This window comes from Phoca vitulina, unplaced genomic scaffold (assembly GCF_004348235.1).
Source record: "Phoca vitulina isolate PV1807 unplaced genomic scaffold, GSC_HSeal_1.0 scaffold54, whole genome shotgun sequence".
NCBI classification, from domain to species: domain Eukaryota; kingdom Metazoa; phylum Chordata; class Mammalia; order Carnivora; family Phocidae; genus Phoca; species Phoca vitulina.
In genome coordinates, this window is record NW_022589757.1 from 3,707,063 (window position 1) to 3,723,844 (window position 16,782).

The 16,782-nt window shown below is 40.4% G+C and overlaps 1 protein-coding gene across 8 annotated transcripts in view; it reads right to left on the reverse strand.

The window, feature by feature from the left end:
• Positions 1–16,782, reverse strand: part of SDCCAG8 (SHH signaling and ciliogenesis regulator SDCCAG8) — a 237,865-nt gene that overhangs the window by 73,779 nt on the left and 147,304 nt on the right. For 5 of the 8 annotated variants that reach the window (XM_032389373.1, XM_032389375.1, XM_032389371.1 and 2 more), the window contains 3 exons: positions 14,572–14,699; positions 12,386–12,494; positions 2,892–3,023 (listed from right to left, as the gene is read on the reverse strand). In XM_032389373.1, coding sequence (XP_032245264.1) covers positions 2,892–3,023; positions 12,386–12,494; positions 14,572–14,699 — 369 coding nt within the window. Of the gene's footprint in view, positions 1–2,891; positions 3,024–12,385; positions 12,495–14,571; positions 14,700–16,782 lie in introns of those variants that run through there. The other 3 variants (XM_032389374.1, XM_032389376.1, XM_032389377.1) reach the window with 3 other exon arrangements.

The window sequence follows — 16,782 nt, forward strand, 5'->3', positions numbered from 1 at the left end:
AGCCCGACACGGGGCTCAATCCCACGACCGTGAGATCACGACCTGAGCCAAAACCAAGAGTCAGACACTGTGCCACCCAGGCACCCCTGGAATGCTATTTTTAAAATGGCTATTTGATCACCTCATTCTTTAAAAAAATAAAAATTCTTAAGTAAAAGGTCTGTAAGAAAAACTTAAAGGTCTGGCCCTCATCTACCTCTCCAACCTCATCATGTGTCATTCTTTCCCTTATTCTTTATGTTAAACACACAAGTTTCTTTCCTTCCTCAAAAGTCCTTTCTTCAGTTTTACAGTCTTCTTTTCTCCAGAACAGGAGCTGGTGGACTTTTTTAGGAGAAGGCCAGACATTAAGTATTTCAGGCTCCACGGGCCAGTGGCTCAGAGTCTCTGACTCCAGCGCTGAGCTCCGGCACGCAGGACGAGCCCCGAGCGGTATGTGGACAAACGAGCACCACTGCCCTCCTGAGCCTCGTACCGCAGGCTGTGGGCTGGGGCACGGTCGGCCACCTCCCGCTCTAGGAAGCTAGCCGTCCCTATCCTGACGCTTGCGGATTCACTTTGAGTATCATTTTTCTCATTGAAACTTTTCCTGAGCAGGTAAGTCCCCTTATTAAAGGCGCTTTTACCACAAAGTATATGTCTCTTTATAGAACCAACTGTTAGTGTAATTAATTAGATATTTACAACATTATTTCATCTATATCCACCTTCCCTATAAGACTGTAAATTTCATGACACTGGGGACTATGTTTACTTTGCTATTTTATTCCCAGCATGTGGTGGAGAACACAGCAATCAATAAATATCTGCTGAATGAATGAATGATTAATTTGCTGCCTGGCCTTCAGTGGGCAACTGTAGCTTTCTGAGAGCCTCAGTTATTCATCTGGAAATGGACGATAGTAACAGCTACTTTCCCCTTTGTTTCAAGGTAAGATAACATGGCTGAGTGCATTTTGTGGACTCTAATACAAATTTAAGAAAAAAAAATATTAGCAAAATGACTTGGTTGCCCAGTATGGGACAAACTGCAGCCCAAACCAGGCCAAATTCTCTGGCTTGTTTTGTTGGCCCTCTAAGCCATGAATGGTTTTGTTTTCTTAAAAGACTGTGAAATACAAAAACAAAACAAAGAAGACCTTGTGACAGAAACCACATGTGGCCCACAAAACCTAAGATATTTTAGTCTGGCCTAGAACAGTGTCTGAGTCTAAGTAAATATTTTATTTTATTTTTTAAATTTTTTTAAAGATTTTATTTATTTATTTGACAGAGAGAGACACAGCGAGAGAGGGAGCACAAGCAGGGGGAGTGGCAGAGGGACAAGCAGGCTTCCCACGGAGCAGGGAGCCCGATGCGGGGCTCAATCCCAGGACCCTGGGATCATGACCTGAGCCGAAGGCAGACGCTTAACTGACTGAGCCACCCAGGCGCCCCCTAAGTAAATATTTAATGAGTAAATAAATGAATGATTAATTACCTCCCCAATACACCCATATTTTAATATTTTGGCGGCTGCAAAGCAGTGCCATTTTCCGATGGCCTTCTTCCCTTCAATAGAGCAAATGATTAAAATATAAAGTATTTACACCCTCCCCAAGGACTCTATGTTGACTTTAAATTTAGAAAACAAAATAAAAGGAGTCTATAAGCATTTCATTTTCCTCTCAATTGTGTCAACAATTGCTTTTGAAACAGAGAAGGTGTGGGGTGTCTGGGGAGCTGGATAGGAATGGGGGGCTGGGAGCCAAGAGAACCCCTTCAAGCTCCCTGCGGTGTTGTACACGTGATCATCACGTGGAGTCCAAACCTACAGCAATCCATTCATTGTATGTTGTAAATACGGACGGTTCTTTTCCCCTGGGAATCCATCATTATACAGAAATTTTAAGTGACACATTTATAGGAAATGAGAAGGGGCTGGGTTTGTTACAAAAGAAGTGCCACTTAAAAAGGAAAGGAATTTGGAGTCAAAAGATCAATATTCAAGTTGGAACTCTACCACCTCCTCAACCTGTCCCTCTGAGCAAATCCATTAGTCTCTCTGAGCTTGTGTTTCTTCGTCTAGAAAAAGGGAGCAAATATCATTGGTGCCATTTAGTAGGTGGCTAGTAGGAGCCAAGTGCTTGATGTATATTTGATCTTTATATCAAAGTGCAAAGTGGCCATTATTAGTCCCAATATATAGATAAAGAAACTGATGCTCAGGGAGGTCACATAACTTGCTCCCAGTGACACCACTAGGAAGAACCAAAAGGTTTGGAGTTAAATTCTGTCTCCAGCAACACCATCAGTGCATATCTGATGAAGATATTTAACCTTCGGGCACCTGGGTGGCTCAGTCGGTTAAGCATCTGACTCTTGGTTTCGGTTCAGGTCATAATCTCATGGGTTGTGGGATCCAGCCCAGCGTAGGGCTCTGTGCTCAGTGGCGAGTCTGCTTGGGGATTCTCTCTCCCTCCCCCCATTCTAGCGTGCGTGCTCTCTCTCTCTCTCATGTAAATGAATAAATATATTTTAAAAAGATATTTAACCTTCTTAGCCTCTTATATGTTTTATCTTACAAAAACCACACGAAACCTAATTTCTATGACAGTCCTCCATATTACATCACCAACTTACACCTTCAAGGTAGATGGTTTTCCTACAATGCTATTAAATCTAACTCTGTGTCTACAGAATAGTAAAGAGGAGATATACTCTCCCCTCTGTAATATAAGGACAACCTAAGCGGAGAAAGCATAAATACTCAAGAGTATTAGATTTTGAGCACATCCCTCGCGTGCCATGGTGGCCATGAATTCTATTTATTCCACACCAATTCCCACTCTGATTTTGAACCAAGCACTTTCAATATATGGCATGTCAATTGATTACTGAAGCTGTATTACCTCTGCTTCATTATCTCATGTAGTCTCCCGTGCTGGACACACTGCTCCTCCAATTCCTCATTTCTCCTCTCTAACTTTTCCAGTTTGTCATACATATACCTTTTCTCTTGACTGAGCTGAGCTATTTCAGACCTAGAGAGGCAAAAACACAGAAATGACAGATGTTAAAGGTTCTTATTACCGGAGCACGTTTTTACTGTATAACCTTAGCATTGTCTTAAACACCATACTTAAAAGTAACAGTGTAAACAAAAGTTATTTTATGTAAAACAGAATATTTCAGAAATTGCAAAATGTCTAGTGGAGGAATATATGCATTGCAGGGACTCAAGTGGCAGACAGGGAAAGGAAGAGTGACTTACTCTGAAAGAGATGGCTTCTTCCAGGACCGACACAAAAATGATAATGATTCCTATTTATACCCAATATTTATTGAGTGCCTATTGCCGGCCAGCCACCATGCTGTTAAAGGAGCAACCCCAGGCCTAATCTCTACGACAGAGCATTGTTTCTTTTAATTAACATAGCTAATGTAATGGCACATGATTAAAATCATATAGTTCCAAAAGGCATAATAATGAAAAATGGCGTTCCTCTACCCACCCTCCCACCTCATCTCCAGCTTGTCAATGTAATTACTAGTATTCCAGCGTGTAGTTAAAGCAATAGCCATATTTACATCATGTGACTACCTACATATTGGTCCTTGCTGGCTCAGTAGCTTATCATGATCACATGCGCACTGGTGTACATTTATTGTCCGCCAATGAGGGCTTTGGTGTAGAGTGATGGAACGTCAAGCCATCTTTTCCAGTGGGAGATTTCTAATACCTGTGTCTATCATTCTTCCTTCTGTGGCCATTCTGCTTCTCAAGAGAAGAATTCTTCAGCTCCTTGCTTGTTGGGTCTGACCCTAACTAGCAGTGCTAAGTTTAGGAGCTGGTGGGAAGTAGAGAGGTGGGGATCTCACCTTTCAGAATGCAGACTTCTTCCTATTAATTTCGCTGCTATGCTCAGTGTCCTTATTTTAACCAGAGCCTGCTGGTTCAATGTCTTCAGAGAGGAAGCCCCTAATCTGCTGGGTGGAGGAGGGACAGTCACTGGCTCCGTGGGGTAGGGGGTAGAACTGTCATTTTTGGTTTTGGTCCTATGCTTCACTTCTGCCTTCCAAGTTTTTCTGGCATCCCGAGAGCAGACGAGCTTGCTTCCCATGCGGGGGTCCCCTCTGGAGACACATAAGATTCATCTTCTCCCACTTTGCCACCTCAGGTACTATTTACCCAATCTTCTTTCTGCCTTCACACATCTCATGTGAGATCACTGGTAGCTACTTTGGTGATGATGATTCGTGTCCCTCGGGAAATATGCTACCTCTTTAGTATCTTGGAGGATCACCTCAAGTCTCGAAATCCAAAGATCAGAAAGAGACCTCTCTGAGAAAAACCATATCCCTGTTCTCGCTTTTCATTCAGCATGGATCCTGTGGCCACCACCTCCTTATGCTCCTCACAGGTACCGAAAGTTTAAGGCTCTTGCATATGAAAATGTGAGCAGTTAACGACTGGTTTGTTTCTTGAAGGTTAAGTAAGACACTTGATGCAGAATTATGTCCCTCCAAAGAAAGGATTCCTCCATTAGGTGAAAGTTTTCTTCCTGGTCAAGGAGAGATGTGGATTTGCTCAGAGAACTCATCCCAAGGAACTCATCCCAAGTGATGGCGTCACTGTATGAAGCAATTTCTCACTTTCCGTTTCCCTCATTCCTCATTTTGTTTTCATCTTGGTTCCAGTGTCACCTCAAAGGAAGCTTGCCCTGATTAATACTTTGCAGTTCTCAGTATGTCAGCACATTTTTTGAAACTACCCCCAGCTTTTCTCCATATATTAGCTTATAATTTATTCCTCTGAACTGTGGCTCGATGCCTCATCTTTTTTACTAGATTATACATGAGGGCAGGGATTATCTCATTTTTAAGCTCAGATCAAGCACTCAGTCTACATTTGCTTCTCCTAATAAGAATTTACCTATATTTGAAATAGTCTAAATCAGTTAGTAATGATTTATGTTTCTCCTTTCAAAATCACATACAATATACAAGAATTTAAGGCAGTTATAAGAAATTGTTAATTGAGTGGTCTTCCAAGATTAGTATCTCCTATCACAACATGCACTATGCACTAAAATAAATTCCCAAAAGACAACAAATATCCTTAAACCAGATTAGGAAAACACGCAGAAGAATATTTATCTGTTCTCAGGTACTTCCCCAGAAAAAAAGTCACTTTTTTAAAAGAACAATCACAAAGGAAACATAGATTTTTACAATATAAGAATATGAAACCTTTACACACAAAAGTTGTAATGTTCACAGCAGCATTCTCTCTAGAAGCAACCTTGCTCTGCAACCCAATATCTGGAAACCGAATCGAGAAATGTGTCAACAGAAGACTGGTTACATTACTTATACAAAGGAATATAAAGAGGCTATTCTGACAGTGAGGGCTATCTTTTGGTGGCATTATTTATTGACCTAAAAATATGATATATTGGTAAGAAAGGAAAATATTTAAAGAGCAGCATATATAGAGTGATACCATTTTATAATTAAAAAATACTTTCCCCTCCTCCCTTAAAAATACTTTGATGTGTATATTACATATTAATATGGATTATCTCTAGGTGTCAGAATTAGGAATTTTTTAAAATATATTTTCCTTTTCCATATTTTTTGAAGTTTTACAATAGACACATATTTAAGACAAAAAAATAAAGTCACTGAAGTTGAATCTACTGTGGTCATCATGTCATAATACATGTAAATCACACCATCATGCTGTACTTCTTAAACTTAGATGGTGATGCATATCAATAATTTCTCAATAAACCTGGAAAAAAAATTTTGAAAGTCACTTTGATTTTGAAAAAAATTCATGAAAAACGAAAGGCACTGGGAACAAAATTTTCAAAATTAAAAAAAGAACTGGGAACACACAGGAAAAATGAGACAAATGAAGAGGAGAAACATCATTTAATAAAGTGCTATCCCACTCTCCATCAAAATCTAAACTAAAACATATGAGGAATATGAAAAATATTCACAGAGGAAGAAATAGAAATGGTCAATTGACATTTATAAAATATTCAATTTCTACTATTATTCAAAAAAATGCACAACAAAACCAGATTCCGGTTGAATATTTAGTGCCGCATGCCTACTTTCTGCCAGATAGCAGAATCCCCATCCTTTATATTAATGATCGAAATTAAATCTTCAAGGTAAGTGTTTATTTCCTTTTCTCTGTGAGGTAAAGGAGGTTTAATGACTTGCCTGAGGTCACCCAAAGGGTGATTAGCCCAGCCCAGATACAAACACTGGCCTGCCCAACTCTAAAGGGGTTGTCCCACCCACTACGCCATACTGCCTCTCACTTTTTCTTTGTAAATCTCAACTCTTTGTGTCACATACTGATGTGGGTACACGTATACTGAGAATCTAGCGTAGTACTTGAGCAAAGTCATCCACATCAATAGCCTTAAAAAGGTTCTTTATTATTCAAACAGAAAAAAGACAGGTCAGAGTCTTTGGACCCACAATCCCCTTTTATTAGGCATCTCGACTAAGGGAATCATCAAAAATTCAGAATAATGGACAAAATTATTATTGTATTATTCATAACAGTGAAAAACTGGAAACATCTTAAATGTCTAATGAATCATTATGCATATGAATGATTCAATTAAAATGGTTTCCAGAGTGGTGATGTAGACAAATGTTCAGGAGCAGCAGTGAGTGAGAGCAGGCTACAGACGGTATATACGGTGCCACTCACCCAGCAGGCGGCTGTGTGTGCACACACACTTACATCCACACGCAAACCCACCGCCAGCAGATGCATCGCAGACGAACAATACTTCGCAGGATGGTACTGTCATAGGAAATTTTTTTCTTAATTTTTCTTTGTGGGTTATAGCCAAATGCCCTATATTGGGGATGTCTTACACGACCACAAAAAGATAAATGTTATTTTGTAAAGTGTACATTACTATCAGGTATTTTATTGCTATGATATTTATTTCTGTTTTGCATATTTTGGGGTTTTTATTTCCCTTTGTTTATAATGGTAATTTGCCTTCCAACTTGCAGTGTTTGATAAAAATTTGGCAAATGTCCATGGACATCATCATTTGTCTGTCCAGGGCCCACGATGTACTGAAAGAACTAGTGGTTTGCAAAGTTTAGAGAGTACACTTGAGCACAAGTCTCTGTGTTGGTTCCACATTACTTTTGTGGCACGATTATCCCAGTGTCATATAAAAGAATAATTGACTCTAATCCATTTTTATAGAAAATTTAGGTAATTTCTGGCTTCACAGAAGCATGAACTTTTCCCTGCATTTTTATTTACCAGTTATATTGTGTAATGGCATTTGCATGAAGTATAATATTTTACTACTACAATTAGGATTACAGTGATAATTGCTTTTTTAAGGGAAAACTTGACACCTTAATTTTTTATTCTTTTAGATTCTCACTTGACTTTTGGTGACAATTAGCAGAGGCCAGTATGAGTCTCTCCTTGTAGAATATAATTTTTGTAGCATCCCAACCTAACATCGTCTAAACATGCGGGGGAAAAAATAGTTTTTTTTCACGGGTGTGTGTTCTTTACTTCAATTAAACTCACACAGTTGGATACGGACTGTTGCCAAAACAGTAATATAATTTATACGTTATAGTCCACACAGTAAAACTACACTAAAAGTCATTTAACAATATTTATAACACCATAAAATACAGTGTTAAAATATATGAACTGCAATATGTACCAAAATTATAAAATTTGTTTCTCATCATCAGTGATTAAAACCAGGATCATTGCTCTAGCCTCAATACCCACAACCCTGGTGACAGATTAGAATTCAAATCTTAATGATCAATTTACAATTAACAAGATAGAAGTGAAACAAATTAAACCAACCATTATATATAACGAGACCCAATGGACTCCCATTGTTCCTCTTAATTACAAAACGCAAATCACAAATACACAATGGGCAGTGTTAGACATCAATCCACAAGCCTAGCAACCCAGAAAGTGACAGTGATGGGGAAAGAAAGAAGAGACGCAAAACCAAAACCACCATGTAGACCGGGGCTCTGTGCTCGCTGCTAGCCTGTCTCTCCAACATGCGAGTGCCGAGGGGCTGCAACCCAACCCGGGCTTGATCGCCCCCCTGCAGCTGGTAGAGGCTCCCTCCTCCCGGTGCCCAACACTTCTAAGCTCTTTCCAGGCCACGGTCCGAGCCCTGCAAACTGCACTGCAAACATTTTACTGCTGATTCATCCAAGCACCTGCGGAGAGGGAACACTTCCCTCACTTAGATTAAGAGAAATCACAGTTGCACCAAAGATATTTCAAGAGCTCCACTTACCACCCTCAAAAACAACCCTAGGACTTGTAATAAGCTCCCAGGGTCCCAGGGAATAAAGACGAAAGGGAAGCTAAAGTTTATGAGAGCCTCAACTACAATCAGCCAGCTTGCTTGCCTGGTGCCAATTAAAAGCAAAATGGAATTAATTCTCCCGTCTCGTGGTCAGAAACCAGCTATATCAAATGCACAGAATTGGCAGTTCATTTTTCGTCTGAAAATGGGATGTGCCATTCACAAACCCTGGAGTTACAGACACCACCCAAGCAGTGTGGAACGCGCCGTGCAGAAAGTACCGCGCTGATCACTGGGGAGGGCTTGCAGACAACAGGAGCTCAAGGAGCTGCCGTAATACCACGCACGTTACTTGGGGAGAAAACACATGCAATAGGCACACTCGGAGGAACCATTTCTAAACACTTGCGCAGGGCAGCCTAGCCTGAGGCTGGGGTAACGAGTCAGAGCCTCCTGCACGGTGAGCCCGGACTGTCAGCGCTCCTAGGGACGGCATGGGCTCTGGTCAAATGGCTAGATCTCTGAGTAAAAAATAAAGCTTATTATAAATGGTGTGAAGCCATTTGGTTAGTATGGGATTATAAATAATGTGGAACTCTTTGAGAAAATGTCCTGAGTAAGAAAAGGGGAACCACAAACATTGTTCTCGATTGTTGAGCAATACAAAATAAATATAATACCCACTTTTAAGAAAAATTTTACCCGTAGCACTCTGAGGACAAGCTGCCTCAAAATTACCATGTGGTTTCATTATTGTGGAGACTGAACTTCCACAATGACAACACTTTAGAAAGCTCAAAAAACTCCAAGATTTTCCTCACCTCAAAGCACAGGAAAAATCATTTATCCCCAAAGTTTAGTACAGGGTGTGCAGAGCTCCCGAAGGCTTCTATAGGGCTTCATAAATTTATAATCTTTATTTAAAAAGAAACACTCGGAGGCCTTCAAGTTATACAGGTGAATTCAAAGCAAATGGTTAATGTTAAAATCAAATGATACATTTTGTACGAATTTTGAAAATGTCATCCTCGTCATAGAGGGAGCCAGAGGGAAAAGAGACTCCGTGGACAAGAAATTAAGAGTCAACAACCAACCTTAAAATCACAGTTTATCGTATCTACCACGTTCTTGTGAGACACACAAAATGAATATTTTGTAAACTTTGGGGGCTCTTAAAAGTTTTAACCATAATACGTAACAATTTTTTGAGTGTTTACGATTGCCAGGCCTTGGTTTTGGATAAACTTGCAAAGTTACAGTAGATGACTATTTTAATTCTTCAGATTTACAGAACAGGCCATCTCAGAGCAGGACTCGAAACACAACCAGCCCCATAGTTTCCTGATCCTGCTTTGTTTGCCTTTACAAAGGTTTTTCTTGTGGTATAGACTTTATGTCTGTCAGAATAGCACTCAGACCCTCCCTGGAAAAGACAATAATACCTAGATCGAAGTCAAATCCAAATTGCCCCGGTCAAGACCCTGAAAACAACGCCATCAGCTATGGTTCTACTTCCATGTGTCAAGCACCATGCAAGGCCCTTTATATACGTGTGTACGTATATATGTGCATCGTATATCTCTCGGTGTTTCTCATCCCCACAACAATCCTGCAACATGGTTTTAGAAATGTTTGAGGGGCTCCTGGGTGGTACAGTCGGTTAAGCACTGGACTCTTGTTTCAGCTCAGCTCATGATCTCAGGGTCGGGCTCTGTGCTGAGTGCGGAGCCTGCTTGAGATTCTCCCTCTCTCTCGGCCCCTCCTGCCGCCCCTTCACGTTTTCTCTCTAAATAAGTAAATAAATAAATAAATAAAATACATTTAAAAAATATACATATTTTATAGATGGAGAAGCTGAGGTTTGGAGGGATTAGGCAATGTACCCAAGTGGCACAGAGAGATTCGAACCTAGTTCTTTCTGAATTCCAGAGTGGTTTTCACTGCACCCTGCCTGTCATCAACATGGGAACAGGTTGGGACCAGAGTCAGGTCAGGATACGAGGTATAAAACCATACTTGTTTCATTCATTTAGTCAGTAAGTATGTACTGCGTGCCAGGTATGTATCAGACAGGAGCACGCTCAGTCGACAAAGCAGTGGTCAGAAACTGGAGGAACCCGAAGCAAGGGGAGGTGGAGAGGGGCTGAGGCTCAGTTTCCCTAGATCAGTACAGGGTACATGGATAGATCCAGAGCAGAAGAAAGAGGGCCCAGGACACAGGGCACAGGTTGACCCAGGCTCCCAGGCTTACCCTCACATGACAAGCATGTCTACTTCTCCATGGGAATTTAAAGAATATTTTTTTCTTTCCCAAACTTTCTCATCATAGCTGCTTTGGCCTGATTTTCTTTGGTAGTTGATGTACAAGAAAGATCATAGGCCTTGGAACTAGAAATATGTACAGTAGAACTCTAGCTCTCCCACTTCCCAGCTATTTAAACACTCTTGAGTATTGGTTTCCCCACATGTAAAAGAAGATAATAATTCCTGTCTCAAGTTGTAAGAATTAAATAATATATACCAAGCATATAGTACCTCCTTCTCTTTTATATGCCACAATTTCCAGAATTATGTCTCCTCAGCAAGATAATTAATAATCAATCACAAAGCAATCTTAATCTTTTAAGTCCTAGATCAATGTAATTTTTTCTTAAATTATATGATCCAGTTTTTTTGTTTGTTTCTAACAAATTACTTAGTTCTGGGTTTATGTGAGGCAAATCAAATATTTCTAGTTAGCAGTAGCTACTGTTGATATATTATGAGGGTCTCTCCTGCAACAAAATCATTTGGGTTTCCTTGTCAAACTTCTTGGAAATATCTGGTATTTTGGCACCCTGAGCTTTCCTCTACTCAAACTAGATCTTTAATTAGTATTTGCTAAGAAGGTGCACATGTCAGAGCACATTCTGGGAGCTTTATAGGAGCCTCTGTCTTCCTGTGAGCAGAAAGAACTGGATTCATCAGCCCTCTGATTCCCCAAAGGATTCAGGGATAGGGATTCCAATAGCTAAGCCACCTCATTGATGCAGGAATACAAGACAGGGCTCAGGGTGATCAGATATGCTCTGATTCTCTAGGAAATTCTTTCTGAATGAGATACCTAAGTCAGAAGTTTGCTGAGCCCCACTGCTTGCTCTGTGTAAATCTAAGTGAACTTCAGAAAAATACAAACGGGATCTACAGGGTATTTTTCCATCGGGTTGTATTTTAATGGGACATCTGATATGTAGTTAGTTTATGTGAACGATGCCTTTTATAGTTTAATTCAAAGTGATTCTGTCCAATACCATTCATTTATAAGAGGAAAGCACAGTTCAAGCAAGTCAAGTAAATTTGTCTGAGATTAGACAGTTACTCTCAGAGCTGAGATGAGAACTCAGGCTTCTTATCATTTAGAGTATAAATCATTCATTCATGTAAATAATCTGATTAGAAAATGTGCAGAAAATAATTCACGAAGATCCCAATCAATGTATTTTATAAAAGAGCAGTGTACCTACAAAATGAATGATAGCTGTTCTAATAAAACAAATCAATTTTAGGAGAACAAAAGGATGGTTTGGGTTTATTTATTTTCAAGTATCACCTACTTTCATTTTTATAGATACACATTTCATCTATTATCATTTGACTTAAAGATAGTTTCTGGGTGTTCGTGGAGAACTGTGATAACAGATTAAAATGTTAACTCTATCGACGGAAGACTTTAAAACTGCTTGATTTATCTGAATCCTTTATTAAAATACTTGCCATCTTGACCTTTGTGTTCTGAAGTTTCATAACTGTCGGTTCTGAACGTTAAGAAGGTCAAATAATAGTCCGTATACATAATCATGAAAAAAAAAATACCAAGGGGTTTGTATGGACAATTTAGAAACCGTACATATTAAGAAATTGTCCATACAGAGGAAATATTTTCACAGGAAATAGGTCAACACATATCTAATTTTGACATTAGCCTCAAATAGTGGAAATGCTGTTTTTTAAGAAAAAATGACAGTATTCACACAAACAGTGCTCCAAAAGTATCATATAATATTACCTACCTGCTTTTTTTAGAGATTTGCTCCAGTTTCTTGGCTAATGCACAGCACTCTTCCTTTAACTTTGTCAAAAATGTATTCTGGGAGGTCAGCAATGAATACTGTTCATTTTCTAGAAATAACAATAAACCCCCCACCAATATAAGATGTTTATGGTTGTAACTCTGCAGGGCTTCCATATGTAGACCGGTAAAAGTGCTAAAACCACTCCCATTTCCTATAAGCCACCAGGTCAATTTCAGTGTCCAAAGTCAAAGGACCACTCACCTGGCAAGATACTAAATCTTGGGAGGCATTAATTTTTCTAATAATTACACCCCAGAAACAGTTTTGATCATACACGCTTGGGGTAATGGTTTAATGTGTTGATAAACTGTCAGATTATCTCAAGGGGAGCCATGGATGCTTATATCTTTGTAATATGCAAGATATTACATTTTTATTTTGACAATTTCACTATAAACAGTGTCAAGAATGATCACAACTAGATAATTCACAACTAAAATAACGGAGGAACTCTCTTCTATACTGTAATTCATGCTTTATGTTTCGTATTTGCCCACAGATCTCACTATCCCCGCCCCTTGTGTACACTTCTTTCATTATTAAGGTAAAGTACATAATTTTCCCTAGAATCTGGATTTCATTGTCAACAGTATGAGTTTCGCTAAAGATCTGGTCAAAGGAATTGAAGGGAGTGTGGTATTTTTGTGCAAAATAAAAGGAAGTGTTCTTAAGAAGGTCTTAGCCATTAAATCCCCTCACGTAGCACTCAGAGATTCTGCCCAAGACTCCTTGATCACTAGGATCCTGCAAGCAGGAGGGGCAAACACTAATTTTTCCTGGAATTTCCTCCTTTTATTTTTAGTGGAAAAACATCTACTGAGTCTGGAAAAATGCCGGAGGGTATCATGTGGGTCAACATGACATTTGCCTCTTCATAAGCAAATAGATGATTTAATGAATTTTACGTTTCCATTTTTCACCTATAGGATGAACAATCATTTTTTACCCTGTCATCAAATAGAGTGTACACAAGATCATGTGAAAATTATCTTCAAGTGTCAGGCTTAATAAGTCCCTCTACTTCTTCCCGATTTTAGCCACTGACGGGCAAAAAGCACATAGCATACAAAGCAAAATAAATCAAGGCACCAAAAATTAAGCAACACTTTTCTGGAAGAGACAGGATCAATTAAACTTTTGTTTTAATAGTCCAATCAGCTCAGAGTATGTGGTGTGGAATTACAATGACTGACATGGTCTTGTTTTGACTAACACTGTCTGTGAACACACAACTCACAAGTGAAAGGAGCTGCAGAACGCTCCAGCTGAGTTCAGCATCAAACTGCCTGCTTTGAACAAAAGTGCATTTTACTTTCAAATTAAAGGTAAAGAGTTACTGGCCAACTCTGTCTGCAAAACAGCACCGATGTGATGAGAGGTGGCAGTTTTTCGCCATGCTGACAGCTGTGGCTAGTGCCTTGTATTAGGGAATTTTCACAGCAGTTTGAGAACTTGAAGAATGCAAAGGATTAAACATCACTCTAGATTGGGCTGGGGGAGGTGGCGAAATCATACAAATGCTAAAAATGTTCGAAGCTGCAAAGATTAAATAAAGGAACATATCAATTTGGAGCCACTGAATTACATCCAGCTGCGACAGTGAATTAAGAACCGATTAATGGCTAAAGCTTTTCTCCAGTTTGGATGCTGAAGCAAACTCATTAGGCTTTTAGAGTAGCTATAATGTGTGTACTGTGGGAACTGTTCAGTGCTATTCAGGAGACTCTAACTGTAAGCTCAGAGCATTTCCCGCAGAGCTTCTGATGCTATTTTTTTATATAACATGTGTGCCTGAAAACCCAGCCAAAAACAAGCCCTTTGTTTTTCTACTTTGTTGTGGTCTCTCTCAGCTTTACGTTTCTTGAACACAGGTAAATAAACTCGTAATCCAGATGGTGCAACAGATGTGAGCGCAGTACTCTGAAATCAACAGACAGTGGGCAGTACTTTCCATTTTCTCTTTTAAACGCTAACTAATATGTAATTCGGAATCTCCGGTGTAGTTAGCATCTGCTCCCTTCGGCCAGCCAAAGGTTACAGGTGTTCCTGATGTCATTTCACAGTAAGGCGTGGGCCTGGCTTGTGAGCCAGGGCCCAGGCTCTAATCTCTCCCTACCACCTACCAGTTTTGTCATGCTGGGCCTCCATTTGCTGTATCTTCTGTGTCAGCTCCTGTTCTCTTTGCTGGGCCTGAAGGGCTTGGGCCTTTGCTTCGTTGCTAAAGCTCTGCTGAATGCTATCTTTTTCCAGTCTACAAAGCAGAGAGGAGACAGACAGAAATGTAATCTACAGATGCACCAAGCCCCACCATTTCCCCTACAGACCACAGAGAGCTGATACCTAGTAAATTGTGAAGCAGAAGTGGACAGCAATCTGTCAGACCCCCTCCTCCCCTACCCCTCCACCTTCCCGGCCCCCCTCTCCTCCCCCCTTCCCCCCCGCCGCCCCGGCCCCCTTGGGGGGAAGAGCCAAGGGGCCTTTCATCCTGTGTTTAATACATGCCATATATCGAAACGGAGTAAAGTATACAACTTTAAAAATCAAAAAATCATGACAGCCGAATATTAATATTTTATAACCTGAAAACACAAACCTCCTTTCCGGTAAGATTGTCAATGTTCTGGGCCACCATTTCGTGTTTTATCTTTTGAATGGTCAATATTTCCTACAAATCTTGTGGTCCTACAAATGGCATGATTCAATACACCAAAACTTAAATTCTTGAAACTCAGCTTTGTAGACCACCTCTGCTTTTCCTCCCCAACTTAAAATGGAATCTCAGATAGAATGTAGGAGATCCAATCTAGAAGCAAGGAAATGATTCTGCATGTTTTTGTTAAACATATCCGCACATTAGGCCACATAATGGGAATATAAATATGAATATGAAAATGAAAAATTTCCCCCAGCACGTCAGAATAAGACCTCTTTTGCGTCATGCTGAGAGAAGTTGCACGATGAGAATATTCCATCGTCCAAGACAACGTCCCACCCCGTGGTGATGGGATATTGACCCAGCGAGATGGGTCATCCCACTGGGTCAATATCCCATCACAGTGGCTCTTAAAGAGAGAAACTGCCTAAACAATTGGAAGCTGAGGCAGCGATACTGAATACCGCACACACATGTCAGGTTGGTTCCGCATACTCTGAACACAGGTAAGTGGAATGAGGGTTTCCTCTAATTAACTGACTTAGTTATGTCTAACTCCTGATCTCCTTGTGGGCATTTCTCATCCGTGCTGTTTTAGTTTACTAATTGAGATATTTACTGCCTTGCCTTTGCCAAACCAAAAATAAACAATTCCATAAAGCTATCACTAGTAGTCTACATACCGCTGCGGAGCTTTGATTCATTGGCTTCTAATTATAAAGCAACATAAGGAAAGTCTGTATTGAAATTGGTCAATGCATGTGGTAATGTTGTAGTGTAAAATTTCAGGAGGAAACTATACCCATACCTCACTCAAATGGAATCATCAGGAGTCCACGCTAAATGTGAAATAAGGTCCCTTCTGGTGCTTCTAATAACAACACCCCCTTGGACCTGCTCCAAGGTCTTCCCTCACACTAAGTTCCAAACTGGTATATTGCAACAAATAGATACACTAGGCCACTTTTTGCCTCCCCAGTCACACCATGCATCTTCTGCCCATGGATCACTGCATATGTCTCTTTGTTTTCCTGGGATGCCCCCCCCCCCCCCCCCCTGTTCCACCCCCCCCCACACTCACCCCCACCCCTCTCCCTCTGCTCAGTGTATACTACTCCTTTAAGGTCTGCTCAAAATTCTCCCCTCTCCTTCCATTCTCTCCTAAATTAAGTATTCTTTCCTCGGTGACCTTAATATAGGTTGTAAATGGATACGTCCTACTAAGATGGCATTTATCACACTTGACTTACTGCTTCTTGTCATCTTTGTCTCTCTAAATCCGGAGCCCAGCTCAGGATTGGCACATAAGAAGCAGGCAGTGAATGCTTAATGAATAGATGTTCTTAGACCCTCGCCATGGGGGAAGGGAGGATGCAGTCTTTAGTGAGGCTGGAGAATCTGCTCAAAGCTAGTTTGGAGGCAAAAACTTCTCAGACATTTCAAAAGGAAGAGTGCCTGGAAGAGAGAAGCTCCAGGGGCTTCACTAGCTAGAAACCGTGCTGCTGAAGGAATCGGCCTAAAAAGAGACTGTGGACTCTCCCACTGAGGAACCACCCCAATGTCAGGTCCCTGGTTACAGGCATGGAGATGTGAGGCTCTGAGATCACTAATCTGGGTAGCCTTACAACACACTGCTCAAAACCAATATCCATTTGAGAGTGAAAAGGAGTGCTACTGATAA